The sequence below is a fragment of the Nipponia nippon genome, unplaced genomic scaffold (assembly GCF_047370975.1).
Source record: "Nipponia nippon isolate SJK-2023a ecotype South Korea unplaced genomic scaffold, ASM4737097v1 scaffold_27, whole genome shotgun sequence".
Lineage (NCBI taxonomy): Eukaryota > Metazoa > Chordata > Aves > Pelecaniformes > Threskiornithidae > Nipponia > Nipponia nippon.
Window position 1 is genome coordinate 2281543 of NW_028262344.1, and position 18982 is coordinate 2300524.

The following is an 18982-nucleotide window of genomic DNA, read 5'->3' on the forward strand; positions in this document are numbered from 1 at the left end:
GTACTTTACCATGAGCATGCAGAACTCGACCAAGTTGCAGTGGAGAGCTATTGCTTTAGGTGGGAGCCGCTGCAGCTTTTTCATTCCCATTTAGACCAGCCGCTGGAGAGAGGAGGGACACTTACACTGTGTTTGTTGCCTTCTGCCATCCTAATACGCAGTTTGAGATTATACTCCTCTTTCCATTATGGTGCCACTGTGCTGCTTGAATACGTTAAATCTGTCACTTCATTTTTCACCTGTGCCCTTTTTTTACCTGTACCAATTATTTGAAACAATGGCATCTGTCAGCTCTCTTCTTGTCTCCTTAGCGGTGTCTCCAAGTGCCTCTTCGGTGGTTTTGTACATTTTGCAGCTATTGGAAGCATCTTAGTTCCTGCACATATACCCTTTATTTGAAAAAATCCTTGGATGTTCTCTCCAAAATGAGTGTATGTGCTGGATTTCATGCAAGCAAGTGAACTGTGTACTGTGTTTTCCTCCAGTAGAAAAAAAGTTTGTTTTCCTTCTGGGATTTGACTTGTTCTAAGTAAATCAGTACACCCAGGAGCTACTGCGGTCATGAAATAGAAATGCTGGAGCAAAACACTTCTGAATTAGATTGCTAAAATGAGGGGAAAAAAAAAAGTGAAATAACTTTGTAGTTCCCCTGAATAGATAACTCCTTTTTATAAAGACGTGTGCTTTGGGGCTTTTCTTTTTTTGATGTACTGTTTTGCAGTGGCATATATTTTTCTGGTACTATTTTCAGAAATGTTCTTAATTTTGAATGCTTGAACTTGAAAGGACAAGTTATAAGACTTTATCATTATGTTTCTAATTATAAATAATAAAGGTAATTGTGTGAGAGAGTCCTACAAGGATTCGGAAACTGTACCGTGGTGTACGTTTTGACCAAACAAGATAGTTGGAGGCTTTATCAATACTGGCGTGTTGTTCTGGTCAGCAGGAGGAGTGGCTGCTGTGGTTATTTACTAGTGCCTAGAGGCCTTGTCTGGTTTTTCTGTCCCTGATGCCTGAAGGTTAGATCTTCAACACGTTTGGCAGTCGTCTCCCAATACTTATAACTTCATAATACAATGAACCCTTCCCCCAAAGGGCTGTCAGGCCCTGGCCCAGGCTGCCCAGGGCAGGGGCTGAGTCCCCATCCCTGGAGGGATTTAAAAGCCGGGGAGATGTGGTGCTCAGGGACGTGGTTCAGTGGTGGGCTTGGCAGCGCTGGGTTAACGGTTGGACTTGATGATCTTAAAGGTCTTTTCCAATCTAAACGATTCCATGGTTCTGAGTCTGTGAAGAGCACATAGCACTTTCGCACAATACTTTCATGTGCATCTGCTTTTATTCCCTTTTCAGTGGGATTCAAACTTCTGAATTTGAATGCTGAAAGCCAAGGTTCGTGAGCAGAAGGATCAAATCTATTTGGTAGAAGGCTGTAGTGTCTTCTGATTGTTGGTGTAGTTACGTACTTTTACAAAGACCTGACAATGTTATATGGGGAACTAGAGCGCAGAAACGTGGTATCTTTTGCTCGGGGAGTGGGCTATTGTGAAAGGAAAAGATCCAAGGGTCGCTGGGAAAGAGAAGCATGGCAGAGCAGTTCTCAAACCTTCCCGATTTTATGCATTCAGAAACCATCAGGAAGGACATATGACCTCTTCAAAGCTACAGAGAAAACTTCTCTTAGAATTGGTTTTGGGTTTTTTCTAGCCAAAGTCAGTCAGGAGCATACGGTGCAGTTTGTGCTGGAGCAAAAGAAGGCAGGTGCATGAAGAAGAGCAGGGAGGACTGAGTGAGAGAGGGGTCAATCTGCTGGGAGTCAGTTCTAGACCGCGTGCGGGTTCTGGGAGAGCGTTGCTACGAACCAGGACGAAACTCCCTTGGGCACAGCTTGCGTGAAGTAAAACAGGCTGTGCTAGCGATTTTTGATCCTCTCGCATCAGCCCCGTTTTGCTCAGTTGCACTCGCACAGTCATAGCGAGAGCAGCTGGGTTACTGTCGGTTGTGACTAGTGCTCTAATCGAGACGGGGAGAGGCGAGAGGGGAAAACGCAAGATGTCCTTGGAGTAAAGTGTTTCCCGATCTACTACAATGTAGTGCAGATTCAAATGTCATCTGCTAGAAAGTGAACATCTTGTGATGAACCCATGTGCTCATAGTATTTTTTTTCTTAGTCTGTTAATCGCCTTTGAAGCTGTTCTTGCTCTTCCTTTTTATTTTTGTGATTTTTGCGCAACCGAATTTTCCTTTTATGTCTAAGGAAGCTCCTCTACCAACTGTCTCCCTCTCAAAATGAGGAGTCCCCAGATATGTTGATCCTTTCTGATCAACCACTTGTCTTCTCCCACAAGGAAGGGAGATGTGTGCACGCCCTTATGTTCAGTTTTTGCCAAGATTCTTATGATTTCCCTGTTCCTATCCAAATCTTGGTCTAATCGTGTATTTCCAAACACGTCTACCTCCTGAATCCCATCACCAACGCACACACTGAATGTACTCCTAACGCAAACACGTTTTTTCCTTTCTCTGTGTATAGACACATGTATATACGTGCGTATGTATGTAGTTACAATGCGGTTGGGCTAACCTCGATGTATATCACGATGGGACCAAAGGAAAGCAGTACCATTGTATGGCACTACGATTATATGGTGTTTTGGCCTGCTGTAGTTATTGGGAGCCTTAGAGATACAAACATAAGCTTCTAAAAAGAAAATTTACCCTCTTAGAGATTTCTTTACTTCACAGGAAGGGGAAAACTTACATCCTTTTTTAAAAAAAAAAAAAAGATTATGCTGTTTCAGAGGTGAAAAGATTCAGCCTACCCAACCAGCCTGGTATGAGAAAACACCCGCTGGTAGATACCATTTCAGGATCTTTAATAACTTCAAAGGAGCAGTCGCATTTGTTACTGCACTTCCCAGTTGTGTTTCTTTTTACAACGTGCCTTTTGTGTCTCACGTAGCGAGGGCTCTCTCTATTCAGATTCTGCTGATGCAATATCCTGCTGCTGGTCCTTTTATAATCGGGAATAAATATCATTAGAGTACCCTGAAACTGAAATACTGTAACATTAAAGGTTTAAGGAATGTTTTACCTCTCTGGACATAGATCAACACCTTTTTTAATTGCAAACAATGTTACAAGGGAAAGCAGTAAGCTGTGAATCTGGTGCTCAGCTGCATTTAGTACGCATCTAGTGACACAACGTAAATGTTACGCGTTTGTTAACTAACAATTGTATTTTGTTATGGAGTTTGAGTTTAAATACTTCTTCCAGCATGTAGAAAAAGGTGATTCATTAAGTGATTCATTAAGGGATCCAAAGGATGTTTCTGTTAGTAATATCTCACAGTTACATTCTTGAGATTTGAAGGCTACTAACAAAAAAGAGCAACATTATGTATTCGTGATTCACCGTAACTCCGGAGAACAGTAAAATTATAGCCTTGTTTGCCGTAATGCCCAGAACAGGAGTACAGAGTTGCTGTGGTAATCGAGATGAGGCCACACAACCAACCTAACTAATGACGACTAGCCGACTGATCCCAGGGGTGACTACTGAAAGCAAATGACAGGGACTGTAGGCCTAGCCAGGATCGCATTCACGCTTCCTCGTGTGCTATCTGAGCAACGCTCCTGACATTCACTTTTCAAAGACTTGGACCTTTCTTCTAAATTTTCTTGAGAGCAATAATCTGAAGCGTGGGTAGGGATACTGCTGGGTTTTGTAATGCCGTGCAGTGATGTTTGATCAGAAGCAGTTAGAAGTGCAAGAGAAGAGATCTCTCTTTCTTCTCCTCTTTGTTTTCAATTACTGTAAGCTTTCTGTGATGATTTTCTTATCTCTAAGAAATTAGTATAAATGTGATACTGCCTATCAGGATGCCATGTTGGCAAAACACTAAACATAATTTCCAGTAATCTTATCTAAATTTTTTTTTCAGCGTCAACTGCACTTATAATTACTTTCCAAATGTCTGTGCATTGAAAAACAAACAAAACCTCACTGGTGCGGCACCATGAACACCCTCCCTGGAGCCTTCAGCTGTTTGCTTCTTTCTAACCAACCTAACTCGCAGTACTGAGAAACACACAGTGTGCATTGCATACTTTTCAAACAAGATCTGTGGATTACTATATATCCTTAGATTCCGAGTTTCTGGAAAAAGAAAAGCTCTAGATGAGTCTCAGCTGCTTACCTATATTGCTGAGCTTTATAGTCAAGAGACTAGGATCAGAGTTTCAACCAGATCATTTATTTCTGCTTACCATAAAATAATTGACGTCATGTCATTTGTGTGCGCTGCCCACTGGAAGACTACCATGTAAGCCCACATAATAACCTTCGACTTTATTAACGCTGATTCATTCATCATTTTTGCATGGAGGTAAAAAACAGCGTTCCAATTAATGTTAGATACTTATTCCTCCAAAAATAGGAATAAAGAGAAACTTATTTGGCGATCTGATGATATCTTTAGCAATCAGACAATGTACCATCAGCAATGGCATATTTAGCAATATATCTTTATAGCAGTGTTTTAAAATAGCATGTCTGAGTCAACTCCTTGCCCACCTTTAGCATTATAACTTGAGACAGACGTACAGGCTGTCACCTTTCCCGTTATATGTATTCAAAAGCATATTGTAATTTCATTTTGACTCACCCCCTCCCATGTTAGACTTTTTCCCCTCCTCTGGATTTTTCAGCAATATGAATTTGTGGTTGTGATTTTAAAGCACGCAAACAAAAATGCTCATGGCAAACTGGCCAGAGCTCAGAGTATGAGCTATGGGATGCAGAGTGCCGGGAGTGAGTATCGTCTCTCGTGGCTTCCCTTGCTCTCGGAGGTTTAGGTAGCAAACACGCTATCTGCGGGCCACATAAAGTGAAGGAAGGAGAAAGAAAGCGTGCGTTAGCAGCGTGCGGCACTTGAGTTTTCAGATGCTCCCTCTGAGCGCGTCTCTTCAAAGAGCGAAGCGAGCAGCCTGGTCCGTGGAAGGTGTCCCTGCCCGCGGCAGGCGGGTTGGACCGAGGTGGTCTTCCAGGTCCCTTCCAACCCGAACCGTAGCATGATTCTGTGAAAGAGAAGATTCCTGTGCTGCTTTCCACAGTACAGCCAGCAAAAGCCCAGGCTGATTTATGAGTTAGTCAGTGTGTCAGATTTATGTAATGAGATTATATATTCAATCTAATGAAGGAAAAATATGCCTACCAGAACAGTATGACAGTGCTGTGATTAAACGATTTGGTGACAGTATTCCCTCAGTGGATTAATTTAAAAAAGTGCAGCAGGTACAGCTGACCTGCTTCTTGTGTGTTGCTAGCAAGAGGCTCCTTGCGGGGAAGATTAATGTTTTTTGATTGTTTTGATAAAATAACTATGTGATCATAAAGGTAGATATGAATGGTTTGTATCCAGCAAACTGGCTTTTGGTTTTTATTAATCTCCCACAATGATTTATGCTGATACGGAGGCTTCTCCTCCTTATTTGTTGGAGTCTTAGGGTAGAAAGCAAAATAGACCCGTAACAAAGATATGCTGCCATCTTAATGCATCGCTGTAATTGGAGCACCTGCCCTGCCAATACTCACCCATTCGAACTGCAACATCAAGGAAGATTTCTCCAGCTTAGACACGCTTGCATTTTTAGAAACAGGAGTTTCATGCTAGATCTGAAAGGTATTGAAAGGAATGTGTCTTGCTTTCTTCCACTAAATATTATAGGTCACTGAAAAAGCCATTTTTAATAAGGCTTTTAAAGACTGGGGAATATGAGACCTAAATCAATGATAAGGTAGAAAGAACTGTTTCTAGCCAGAGGCCTGAGCTGATGGGGGGATGGGGGGGGATATTCATGGAAGCGAACGCTAGCGTAGCGCTCCATCTCCCTAGGCTTGCGCCAGAGTCAGCGGAGGTGGTGTCAGAAGCCTGATACACCTGCTGTTAATCATGATGTGGAGGAGAAACTATTGCAAACGGTTTCTATAAAAAGAAACTGTTTTATAGAAAAGAAATCGGCTTCAAACATGTTTTCTTCTCCAGTTAAAAAAAAAAAAAAAGCTTTCGGTTAGAAATGAGACATTCTGAGTTTTAGAAGTTCTCAGCCTTTTTCTTCCTTTTTCATGCAAAGTCAGGTTCTAGAGGGGAAAATATGGTATTGCCTAGTTCTTTTGTATACATAGAAGTGTTATTTCTGTTCTTAGGGAGCTAAGAGCTCAAGCAGAGATGCTTTCTGTATTATTTACATTGAATTAATTGAAGTGCCTTCATGGGCAACAACAAAAATGGTATTGGAGTCAACTTCCAGCCAGTGTTGGCTGTTCTCCAGTTGTCATCACAGCAGCGTAAGAAGAATTAAGATCCAAAGAGGTGTCTCCAAGAGACCTATTGTAATGACTTTTCGTCAGTTTGGATAGCTTGGTTCTGTCAGGTCAAAATTTCATGGCAAACTTTATTCCTCTCTATTGAAAGCTGTGGGGGAGGATTGTTTAATTAAAAAACAGATGATGAATACGTCAAACAGATATTACGGACGAAGGACAGACATAAAAACGCACCTACAGTCCAGATTATTTCTTGTTACATTTTTTTAATGGTCTATGCATCAAGACATCTGTCTCTTTTTTTCCCTTTCTGTCCCCCAACACACTTTTTTTGTCCTCTGTATCACAGGAATCTTTACGTTTATCTTTCACATAGATAGGTATTTTTAACAGCTTCACACTAAACATGTTGTTTGGATAATATTTATTACCAGATACAGGTTTCCGACCCTTGCAGAGTTTAGAGCTAATGGTAGTAATGAGCAGACAACGCGCGCGTTCAGCCACAGTAGGCAGATGTAGGGGGGAGAAGGAAGAAATTTGAGAATAAAGAAATCAGAACAAAAAAATGCTTGAGAAATATATGAGCCACTGACAAAACGGGGGGTTGCAAAGCACTTCATCTCAGGTCATTGGTTTTCAATTAACGTCTACTCAGGTGTGGTCAAATATCTGAGAAATATTTACCATCATTGTCACTTGTAAACTTGCTGTTTGGTCTCGCTCCTGGGTGTGCTGCTTCTGATTTTGTCCGCTTCACAAAGAGACAGCCTCTGCCTTGCTACAAGGGACGCGTAAGGTATCGGAGGAGGGAGTTGTACTTGGTGTCGTTACCTGCCGTCTCACGAGCGCCATATACCTGTTTATTCATTGCATTCTCTACCGTACTTTCTAAACGCTAGTCTGTTGTACTTACGTTTAAAATATTAAGTGAATCTGGGACTGACAAAACAGTTTTATCCAAAAGGTAGACACACTGGCTTGTTCTCTGAGAACATAATGAACAGTGGAATCGGTTTAAAGGAAGGTTAAGGATGTGTTTATTACTTTCTGTATCTGAGAGAAAGAATATTTAAAATCTGTAAATTGACTATGCTATAAGAAACATTTGTGCTGCCGTAAGTCAAGTGTTGACCTTTCCCATCTTAAAATCATGACGCGTTCATCTTGCATCGGGAAAGCAATTGATTCTCTCTTCAAGAGAAGCTGACATTCTAACTATATTATCTTTGATATATATGTACTCTGGTTATTGACCACATCAGAAAGTCAGGTGTTGTCTTTAAAGGGCAGGGTAGTATAATCTAAAAGCAGGAGTACCAAGGTCTTTTGTCTTCTGACCTACAAAATGGTCACGTGTGCCCACAAGAGCTCTGGGTTGTATTGTTCCTGTTGGGTATTAAATCTCCTTGTAGTCCCAAACAAGATACACTAGAAAGAATAGGAAATTCAGTCGTGGGCAGCCAGCTCTCGGGATGTTTAAATTAGATCGAGCAATTGATGAAGAACTCTTAGTGCATCGAAACATTTAAGGCCTGGAACTGATATCTGGCCTACTCTCACCTTCAAGGTTTAAATAATAACTTTGGTAAAACAAAACAAAAAGGTAATTTCTAGCACTGCAAATAAGAACATTCTTTAGTCTTCCGGGAGGTTTAACGGGGTAGAGCCTCCCTCTCAAATTCGGCAAAGGAGGAGTAATGCTTAGGCAGAAGAACGTTCTTTCCTCATCTGGAGCGAGGCAGCTTTTCTCCTTGGATTACACAGATGATATGTGTGCAAAGGCCTAACACAGCGCCTGTCAAAGTGAAATAAAATGCTCCCAGTGATACTGGCTCAAAAGCAGCTGAGATTTTGGGGCGTAACATTCCGTTCTCGTAGAAGCCACAACTGTCACCCGTAACACGGGCAGAGTTTTAAGGGAAGCGTAGCAACCTTCGCCAGAGCTTTCCTACAGTCCCCAACTCAGCTACGCTCCTGCTCCATCAATATTCTCCTGGATATTTGCGAGTCCCCAGAGCGTCTGAATTTGCTGTACGGCAACTGGAAGATGTATGTCCGTAGTGTCTGTATGGATACATACACAAAGAAGGCTGACATGCATACAGTATTTATTTTGCACGTACTAAGCACAGCGAGACTCCAGCACCGCAGCAACTCCAACAGCAGTTGTGTTCCTGCGACGTGAAGCTGACAGGCCGTTCTGACGTTGTAGGCAGTAGACAGTAAGGCGGATGGGTTGGGATAAGCTTTAGTTTTAAAGAAAGAGAGTTTGCCAACTCCTGCCGTAATCTACCTAGGATATGGTGTATTTAACTGATTTTACTTTGATAATGCTGTAAGCTGGTCTTTGATAATTGCTTCCTGTAATTGGAACAAATTTCTGATTATGCCAGTTCATCTGCTGCCACCCAATACGCAGTAGCTGAGTGAATCCATATCTGCCCCTGCATTTCGTTTGTAGATCATTACGTGATTAGCCTTTGTTAGAAATTGATGGGGGTATTTTATTTCTGAGCAGATTTAATTTCAGGGGGAAAAAATCAGATATCTTTATATAAACTTACGGCATATTATAGCAGTTTTTATGTCTAGTTCAAGATAGAAACATTTAAGATCTTTAGACAGACTAATTCCTAAAAAGAAATGTATTTCACTGTGTTACAAGCAACTGCATGACCTCCACTGATGATAACGCGAGGGAAGTTAGATGCTAATGAGTTTTGAGTCTGCTCCTCAGGCATTGCAGGTTGGCAATTCAGAAACCATGCCTCATTTCAGCACGGAGACACTGTAGGTCTCTTTGCCTTTATTTTGCTTGGTTTGTTTTTGCCTGTGCGCTGAATTTCTCCAAAGGTTGCATCGCTGCAAGTAACAACAACCTTTTGTCATTGTGATTCCTTTAAATTTATCTGTTCATTCTGTACGTTTGTCCCTTAGTTCTCCATCTTTGAAAGCCTTCGTCTGCTGAGGCAAAGGCAGTGAAGGAGTCTGAACAAGTCTCTTTTTTCTTCAAGGGAGGGGAGGCTGGAATTAGAGATGAGCATTCGCAGTCTCATCAAGCCTCCAGATACGCAAAAGGCAACGCGTGCCCTCACTTACAAATCATCTTCTGATCGCACATCTCTCAACGCTTCCATGTTTATGTTCCTTCTGTTTAATGTTCTCCCTTCAACGTGACCATCGTTCTTTTAAATGCTTTGCATTAATGTAAATGTTTTTCATTCACCAAGCCTTGCAGCCTTAGACTCAGTAACCGTGGATCAGCGTGTGCTCCCTCCTGGCAAAGTTGTCTAGAGGAGAAATAGCCCAAAGGGCTAGTGTAACAGTAGCGAGCTCCCCCCCCCCCCCCCCCCGCAAAAGCCCCTGGCCTGATCAGAGTCGATATGCAAAATTTATACACATCCTTGTGAAATAATAAACTCTAGTAATACTAGATGTTTGTCATTTCTTTGAACGTTACTATGTTTGTCGTTACACTGCACATAAGCTGAGTTTAATTCTGACTGCGACCATTGGATTCCTGTCACTTGATTTATGCTAGTGCTGCTGATCCATAATTTAAATTGCATTCCTGGTTCCTTTGCTGAAACCCCCTCTGATAACTAGTATTAAAGTTAACTGCAGCAGGGAAACTGAATAGTAAATGGATTACTTGATTGGTCCTCATCTTACTCAGACCAAAGGGAAATGTGTACATTCAGAGAGGTGTTGTTAAGGGAAGAGTTCGGCATTACTGGATGTGGTCAGGCTGTTTGGTTACAGCTCCAGAGCTGTGCCTGGCCGTCTGCGGTCAACGCAGGTGAAAGTGTCGGCCGTGTCACGTAGCTTGGGGAATGAAAGGCAGCGAGTGTGAATGCTAGCCAGGGAATTTCCCGGGGTGCTTCTAGCAGTGGAGATTAGGATGCCCAAGCTGCTGGCTGCGCTCAGTTCATGACAAAGCGTGATTGCGTCTCCTAACAATACTAAGGAAAGCAAATTCAGGGAGCGAGACTTCTGGCAAAAAGTCTCCTCTGGGCTTCCCTAAGTAAGCAGACCTGTGCCAGGCACTGCCTCCTTCGATGTCACGGGGCAAACCTTAGAGACTCACCCTCTTGAGACAGCACTCTGAATGTTTATTCTGGTGTGCGCTGTAGCATACAGTCATGTGGTTCCAAAACTCTTTAAACTTCTGGGGAGGAGATTGTTTAAAAAATAAAAAAAATGTTAAGATTTGAGAGGTAAAACAAAACAGCGTTATGACGGCTTTGTAAGAATGCAGAAATAGACAGCTATGCCGTGAATGCCTCATGTAAGCTTTGATGGTGATGTTCTGTCTTTGTTGCCATTTTTGGTTAACTGCAGTTTGAGGAAAAGAGGACGTAGAGCTAAAATCTTTTAACTGCTTGCGGTATGAAATGTATAATGTGCTTTATGCTCAGGTAATGCCTCCTTCAACAGGTGTGTAAAGTACTCCCTTTATTTAATTCCATAGTCACCCTGTAGGATAACAGTGCCACACCACAAGAAGGACATCGAGGTGCTGGAGCGTGTCCAGAGGAGGGCAACGAAGCTGGTGAAGGGTGTGGAGCACAAGTCTTATGAGGAGCGGCTGAGGGAGCTGGGGTGGTTTAGTTTGGAGAAGAGGAGGCTGAGGGGAGACCTTATTGCTCTCTACAACTGCCTGAAAGGAGGCTGTAGCCAGGTGGGGGTCGGTCTCTTCTCCCAAGTAACAAGTGACAGGACGAGAGGAAACGGCCTCAAGCTGCGCCAGGGGAGGTTTAGGTTGGATATTGGGAAAAACTTCTTCACCGAAAGGGTGGTCAAGCATGGGAACAGGCTGCCCAGGGAAGTGGTTGAGTCTCTATCCCTGGAGGTATTTAAAGAACGGGTAGATGTGGTGCTCGAGGACATGGTATAGATGGACCTGGCAGTGTTAGGTTAACGGTTGGACTTGATGATCTTAAGGATCTTTTCCAACCTTGACAATTCTATGATTCTATGATTCACAGGCCTAGGTTCGTTTCAGGGCAAGTTCCCAGCTGACTGCGGTGGTGCTGGGACGTGAGCAGCTCCGGAGGTGTCAGTCACACACCTCCTGTCCCCAGCTGACCAAAATGACTGATGCTACTGGACGGGGAACCTGCTGTCTGGCGGGTTTGATGGTCAGCGTTTGCAGATTTGTTTATAAACTGGAAAATCTACAAATTGCAGACCATCTGCGCAGAACAGTGTGCTAATGAATGCCTGTAGCTAGCAAATCCATAAGCTCATTACCACAAAGTTCCAAGTCCTTCCACAAGTTCCTAAACGAGGTTATTCATCTGAACTGAGATGAGAAGGGTATTTGACTTCAGGGTACAGCCATACCTCCTTCAGGTCTAGAAAAGCTATTAAAATAACTCGCATTTATTCAGTCTTTTAATAGAATCTGTTGATTCCGCTTCTATTTTTAACTTTTCACTTCTGTAACAGCAGCTTACCATGCCTTGACGATTTTTTTTAACGTTTCAAGTAGAGAAATGCCTTGCAGATAATTCCTCGGTAAACTCAGCGATACGTTGGTTGTCGAACGAGAGAAGATGTTTTGAAATATATTATACGCAGCATTTCATGGTATCTCTGTACCATGACAACAGACGTTAATGGTCTCTGGTTTAAGAATGTTTATGGAAACTGGGAATCTGTTATGATGACTTAGCTCTTCCACTGTGGGTGATGTCAAGCGATTTCATCCTTCTGTCTGTTTCTCTCTCAAAAAAAAGTGGAATTAATAATACTTATTACGTATCATCCCAATCTGTTATGAAGCTTAACTGATCGTTGTCCAATTGTTTGAACATGCAAAGCACTATATATCAAGAGTAGTATTTTTAAATATTGCTTATTCTCTCTCGTTTGAGATTCTCTTCCATTTTCTTTGAATAAAAATCCACCTTTCTAAGTTACTAGCCCATACCGCCTTCCTCTCAGGTTTCGGGGGGAAAAAAAAAGTGGCCATCGTTAGCTGACTGGCACTTGGAGTGCTGATCTCCATTGGTCGTGTCTCTCCTGCTATTCCTTGAGCCAAAGGAAGTGTTTCCCGCTCAGGTTAAGGAGGTCGTTAGCCCAAGGCATCCCGTGCCTTCGGTTGGCTTTACAGGTTTGCAGACTTGTCCCCCTGTTTTTTCATTCTCTTAAGGAAGCCAAAAGGGCTCCTCTAAATAGGATGATAATTGAGTAAATGAATAGTTACGATAAAACCAAAATGCACGGTATAGATTCAAGAACAAAAATAGAGGAAATAATAAGATGCAATTATTTAAGAAAATTACTTCAGGTTCAAGCTTTAATACTTATGGTGAAGAGAACCAGAAGGCAGATGAAATACATTCAACTAGAACGATCCAGTATTTTTTATCAGCACTTCTTGATTCCTTGGATTAAATATTAAAGCCTCCTACCTACCTAATACCACAAGGAGAAGTGTGATTAATTGCTCTCTTCCCCCTTTTTCCCTGTCCTCTTCCTCATCTTTCTTTCCGTTTCTCCCAGTAGAGCAAAAATAACGTTTCCCTTGTAATCCACGCACTTGCAACTCTGAACAAGCTCTTTGCTATTTGCTTTTTCTCCTTTTATTATTTGTCCTTTAATTGTGCCCTAGCATTTCAGTTGGTGTGCCTTTGTTAATAAGCTCTAGGGTCTTCAGAATAGTAATAGTTGCTTTTCTGAATTTGTGAACGTGTACCTGTTTGGGAATCCCATCCTAGCTTCATTTTTATCTTAACGTTTATAGTAAAGATCACAATGACCTTTATTAATGAAATCACTGAAATGTAATGTCGCAGATTTCCTGCTTCCATCTTTTCTTTACCTACTTCATGTTCTTCTCTGCCCCACCCCTCTCCAGGTGGAATGGCTAAAGAACGAGGAGCCCATAGATTCCAACCTGGACGAGAACATTGACACCAGAGCAGACCACAACCTCATCATTCGACAGGCGCGTCTGTCTGACTCTGGGAACTACACCTGCATGGCTGCCAACATTGTCGCCAAGAGAAGGAGCATGTCTGCGACTGTTGTGGTGTATGGTCAGTGAAAATGGGACAATTATGGGAAAACGTAGATGCGTGTGCTTTTATTGCTGGAGTACTTTATATTTTTAACATGCAACCGGTTCTAAATCAGATGGCTAACCTCCTCCCTGTTCTGATGAATCTCAGTTCTGTTGCTCAGGGCCGAGATCACGCCTGCCTTTAGAGTGGTCAGAACGATGAGGTTTTTATTTGTGATGGATTCCCAGAAGTTACGTCAATAATAACAATCCTTGCTCCAGATATTAAAAAGATCCAATTATAAGCTAAACCACGTAAAGAAGCCGTGCCTGTATCCGGAAACCCTGAAGCACGTGCCTAGGGAGGTCCAGAAAGGGCTGCCTTAATTGGATCCGTCGTACTGCAGTGTCCGAGCTCTAACTAGTGAATCTGGATGTTACGCAGCAAAGGACAAAAGAGCAGAACCGTTGCTTTATTACCATCCTCTGTAGCTCTCCATGTTTATTACTGCATGTGATGTTTTATTGGTGGAGGCAGAGCATTCCTAAATCACCCTTTTTAAAATAAAGAAGTCTTGTTCATGATTTAGGCAAAGCATATTTCATGAGAATTGAGGTGCCTGCTTTTACCTCCCTCCCAGACTCTATCAGTCATTGCACTTCCTAGCATATTACTCTTCCAAAACAAACATTTGTGTTCTTTGACACCACGGCCTTTATGTAGTTGTGTACTGATAGGTAGCAGTGCTCCTACTGCAGCTTGGAATTTACCTGTAGAATGTAAAAACAACATTCTGCCTTTGAATGAACCGATCTGATCAGATTTGTTGCCTGATGTCTCCATGTTTGTGTTTTGCAGTTAACGGAGGCTGGTCATCCTGGACCGAGTGGTCAAACTGCAACGCACGCTGTGGGCGGGGCTGGCAGAAGCGATCACGGACCTGTACCAACCCTGCTCCGCTCAACGGAGGTGCCTTTTGTGAAGGAATGTCAGTGCAGAAAATTACCTGCACTTCTCTCTGCCCTGGTGAGATATGCACGGTCTGCTAAGGAATAACTTTGGATGTCACGCTCATGGGCGAGCTCTTTCAGTCTGAAATGCCAGGCAGACAATAGTGCTTTGAAGCCCTCTGAGGTCAAAAAGGAAATTGGAAATGCTTGCAGCCTTGTTTAGACTACAGCTCAGAGCCTGGTGTAGGGTCGGAGCAGTAGGCACGAGCACCTGTGGCTTGATCTGCCAGGTTTGTCAGTGCTTTAACATGCACGGAAGCTAACTAACTACTCAGTAACAAAACAGCAACTGGTCCAATGTGAAAAATCATGTAAGTGGGTGGAGGTGTAGGGCAAGGGGAGGTGACGTTAGTAACGCTAGAACGAGAAACGCAGAAACCTAAGCTGAGACCTTCACTTAAAAGTATTACTTAGCTTGCAAAAGCTTGCTTTCAAGTGTATTAACCTTTTGAAATTGAGCTTACGCTATACAGGGAGCATGGTGTTACATCCCTGGACGCCACATTTCCTCCTTTGTTCACCCGCACCCTCCCTTGTCTGACTTTGGCATCGGCGTTTCCCATAGGCAGCTAAAGGAAGCCAGTAGGGTGGTGTGCACGTGTGTGTTAAGAGCCTCTGTTTGCCTGTGGTCAGCATAGCTTGTCTGGATTCTGGCAAATCTCTCTTCTAGCTTTTATGAGTTTTAGATACAACATGTCCTGAACTGGGATTTAAAGAATTTAATATTATTTATATATGTCTCTGTGTTCATTTGACTGTTCTTCAATCTGATTTATGCATGAAAAAGAAAGGGAACTGTGGAATCCCTTCTCATCTGGGGCAGGGTCAGAGACAGCTATAAAGCAGTCAGCAAAGCAACATATTGATCTGCTGGCTTGCTCAGGGCATTGGCCAGAAGTCTACAAGGCCGGCTACGCTTTTTTTGTAAATGTCAGCATCATTCCTCTGGTAGGAAAAACGTGCGGCCTCTCTACGTCAGCCTGTTTTAAGGTAGAATTTGTATTGAAATATTAGAAGCTAATAGCTAGGTGGCAAAGGAAATGTTTCCTCTCGCAGTTTTAATTGACTATATTTGCAGAATGTTATACGCTGGTGCTATTTTGAAAGCTTCCATATTGCACGCTTGAGCTGGTACATTCTAATGCTGGATTTTAACTTCACATCTGCTAAAACTATATTTATTTCTCCTGAGAATTATACTTTGTTTTACTTGCTGTGACCTGAGGAGAGCTATGAAACAAGTGTTCTTGGTAGGACCTCTCAACCACGCCAGTTTGATGACGCTTGTTTTTTCTTCCTCCCTGTTCAGTGGATGGAAACTGGGAGGTGTGGAGCGAGTGGTCGGTGTGCAGTCCAGAATGCGAGCATTTGAGAGTTCGGGAATGTATCGCACCGCCTCCGAGGAACGGAGGGAAGTACTGCGAGGGCTTGAGTCAGGAGTCCGAGAACTGCACTGAAGGGCTTTGCATTCAAGGTGAGTAACGGTTGGCATCGAATTGCATTTAGGAGGTATGGCCCAAAACGCATCCTGCAGTCCAGGTAACGTAGCATAGCTGCCACACATGCCATACATCCATAGCTGCCACGCACCCGTGTCAGTACAACTCTTCTGGCTGAAATATTGCTGTGAAAAAATAGCTTGTTTTCAGAGGGTTGCGTATGTGAATTTTGAAATCCATAGTGAGTCACTGGGTTTGTGTAGCACGTACTTTACCTATTAATTATCAGATGATTCTAAAAATCCAAATAAAGGGGTTTTGCAATGTGTAATTACGACCACCTGCTACAACATATTTCACAGAGTGTACTACTTAGCCTTCTACCTTTTCTTGCAAGTAAATTGGCAAAGCACCAGCCTGAATGCTCTTGGTGCAAGAGCTGTTTAAGGTCAAAGTTTGCTTCAGTTGTCGCCTTTAACGCAGAAGTTAAAGAAAGGCAAATCTAGTTCATGGTGAGTTCCCTGTGAAAGGATTTGCCCTTCATAAATGTCTGGAAAGCATCTGGCATTTGGTAGTTGCTACTATCAACAAACAACTAGGAGCCAAGAAAATCAGGCCTGCAGCTGCGGAGTCGCAGAACAGCCGGGGGCAGGCGCACAGCCTCAAACCAAAGGAGAAGTTCAGAAGTTTATTCCTACGCTGAATGCTGCTCCCGGTCCACGAAGTGATACTGTCACCTCATCGCTTTCTAGCAATGAAATGGCAGCCGTGGGAGCAATCAGGAATGCTAGGGCTGAAAGATGTTACCTGAAATAAGTCTACTTTTTCTTTAATTTTGTATTTAAATAGTCCTATTTCTTTGTTTCTATGGTACAGCATTACACCCTTCCTTCTCGACCTTTTGCGTATACATGTTTGCGTTACGCCAAGCTGTCATTTCCTTCTTCCACCACGATGCACGCAACAGAAGGAATGTGGCTGTAAATCCTAAGCCTTGTGCTCCTAACCATCGCATACGTGCTTACGATCGTGTGCGTGCCCGTGGCCTCCCCCCATGTGCACCTCCCTAATACTGGCCAGCACCGTTAGAGAGAAAGGCACGGCCACTGTGCCCAGCCAGTTTTTCAATAAAGTACATACGGTGAGATGAGGAAAAGAACTTTGTAAACAAAATGAACTCCCTTTTTTACCCTGAGATTTTAATGATTTCTTAATGGCAGATAGCATCCCGTATATTTATTCAGGCTTCAGAAACATGAATACCTCAGCTGAGACATTAACTAACATTTTGTTTGGGTTTGGAGGGAGGGAATACCCAGCAGTCTTGCTATGTCTCTAACTACTTGAAGTTTCCCGGGTTACAGAACAGCTCTCCAGCTCCAAGGTGTCAGGCAGACAAGCTTCAGCATTTAAAAGGACATAAAGGAAATTGAGACTTTTTTCTTTCCCTGTGTTTTAAAAAAGAATAACTAGTGAGAATTTGTGAGCACTGCAATCCATTCAGCTTTTGCTGCCCAACAGGGTGATCACGTGATGTTTTCTGGGGTCTTTCTCCTTCCTATGCATTAAATGAATGCCCTTCCCTCCAGATGGCTTGATAAATCCAGAATCCACTCATGTGCAGATTAGCATATCCGTCGGAAGACTGTCAGAAGGACGCATTGAAAGGGGCATGAAAAGATGCAGCTGAGGTCTGCACGCTTACCGTTGTTTGTGACAGTCAGGAGTTGACTTACCATCTAGCTGGCTCCTTCTGTGGTTTTGAACCACCAGTTAATAAAAGGTGTCCCTACTCAGGTCACTGCTTCCAAGGAAAGCCTAACAACGCTGCGGGTGGTACCGACCGCTTGTCCTACCTTGAGAATAATACCCTTCGTGTTGCGTAGTTACCTGTCAGTCCGGTGTGGCATCTTCCGTGCTGCTCTTATGCTTTAGAGGTAGGGGAGCAAATACAGAATTGTGCTTATTCTCGCAGTCTGAAAGGAGCACGTGGCCTGGGGAAGAGCTATGGTTATTAAGCACCGAGAGTCACGATACGCGTTTTACGTGATGGTGATGGCTTCATTCCATGGGGGAAATCGCTGAAACTCCCAGAGTCCTTGTAGCACAGTTGCTTTCAGGGACAGACTGAGCCTCTGAGCATTGTTGTATCAACAAGGTATGGTATCACGTGGGCTTTTGCTGGTGGCTTCTCCAGCTGTTTATCTCTCAGTTCTCAGCCGCTCTCTCTCTGAGGAGTTCATCCAGACGCTGTCGACAGGCCGGTTTTAGAATGTCCCTGTCCCACTCTGTTCAGTGCTGAGTTATCACTTTAATACCAGCGCGAGTCCTTCTCAGATGTCGCAGAAGTGCAGAAGGTTGGTGGTGTGCTTGCCAGCTGTCTTTTGAGGACTACCTCTGAGATTTACTGCTCACTCCAGGAGAGCATTTTCAGGAACTATTTTAGGATAAAGCCCTCTGAAGCTTTTTGTATGGACAAAGGTTTCACACGCTGGTCAAATGAAATCTCTTTATCGATGTCACTGCACATAGAGGAAAAGGGACTGGGTGTTTGGAGTTCTGTTCACAGGCACGTTACCAGTGCAACGTTTAATTTTTTTTTTTTCTTTTTTTATTTTTTTAAAGTGTCTCTGTTCCCCAGAACAAGACTGTTTTTCATAGTAAGAAATATAAAAGCTGCCTTGTAAAATTGTCAGGGGTGAACTCTGTACGTGTTGGTGCGTTCATTCAGTGGTCTGTGCCTTTACTGAAAACATGCTTTGTAAGTGACTGCTTTCTCTTAACGAGCAACCTTTAGCCCCAGCACAGGTCACCAGTGCCGAGCTCCGAATAAGGCACTGGGGATCTAAATCCATATGGCCTGCAGCCTCAGTGAGGAGCTTGTGTGCAAGTTCCTTCAACAGAAAGAGACCGGGGCTAGGATGTCAGCTGGTCCAACCAGCTCATGTAACCTCAGAGGGGGTATGAGACACAGGAGGCGTTGGCTTTTTCCAGCAGATACAAGCGTAGTAGTTTTGGCTGTGGACAATAAAGCAGATTGCCTTCAGAAAGGTCCTGCAAAGAAACATCACTAGGAGTTGAAAGCAAAGAAACTTCAGGCTGTAAGGAGCCAGTTGCCAGTTCACCTTCCTTCTGAGAAAACAAAGTTCAAAAAGAAAGAAAGAAAGAAAGAAGAACCCCCAGCATCCCATG

General features: G+C 43.1%; 1 protein-coding gene across 1 annotated transcript in view; it reads left to right on the top strand.

Annotated features, from left to right (window-relative positions):
- The window catches only part of UNC5D (unc-5 netrin receptor D), a 175511-nt gene that overhangs the window by 106056 nt on the left and 50473 nt on the right, over nt 1-18982 (top strand). The window contains exons 5-7 of the mRNA XM_087762975.1: nt 13197-13377; nt 14200-14367; nt 15661-15825. Coding sequence (XP_087619101.1) covers nt 13197-13377; nt 14200-14367; nt 15661-15825 — 514 coding nt within the window. The remainder of the gene's footprint in view (nt 1-13196; nt 13378-14199; nt 14368-15660; nt 15826-18982) is intronic.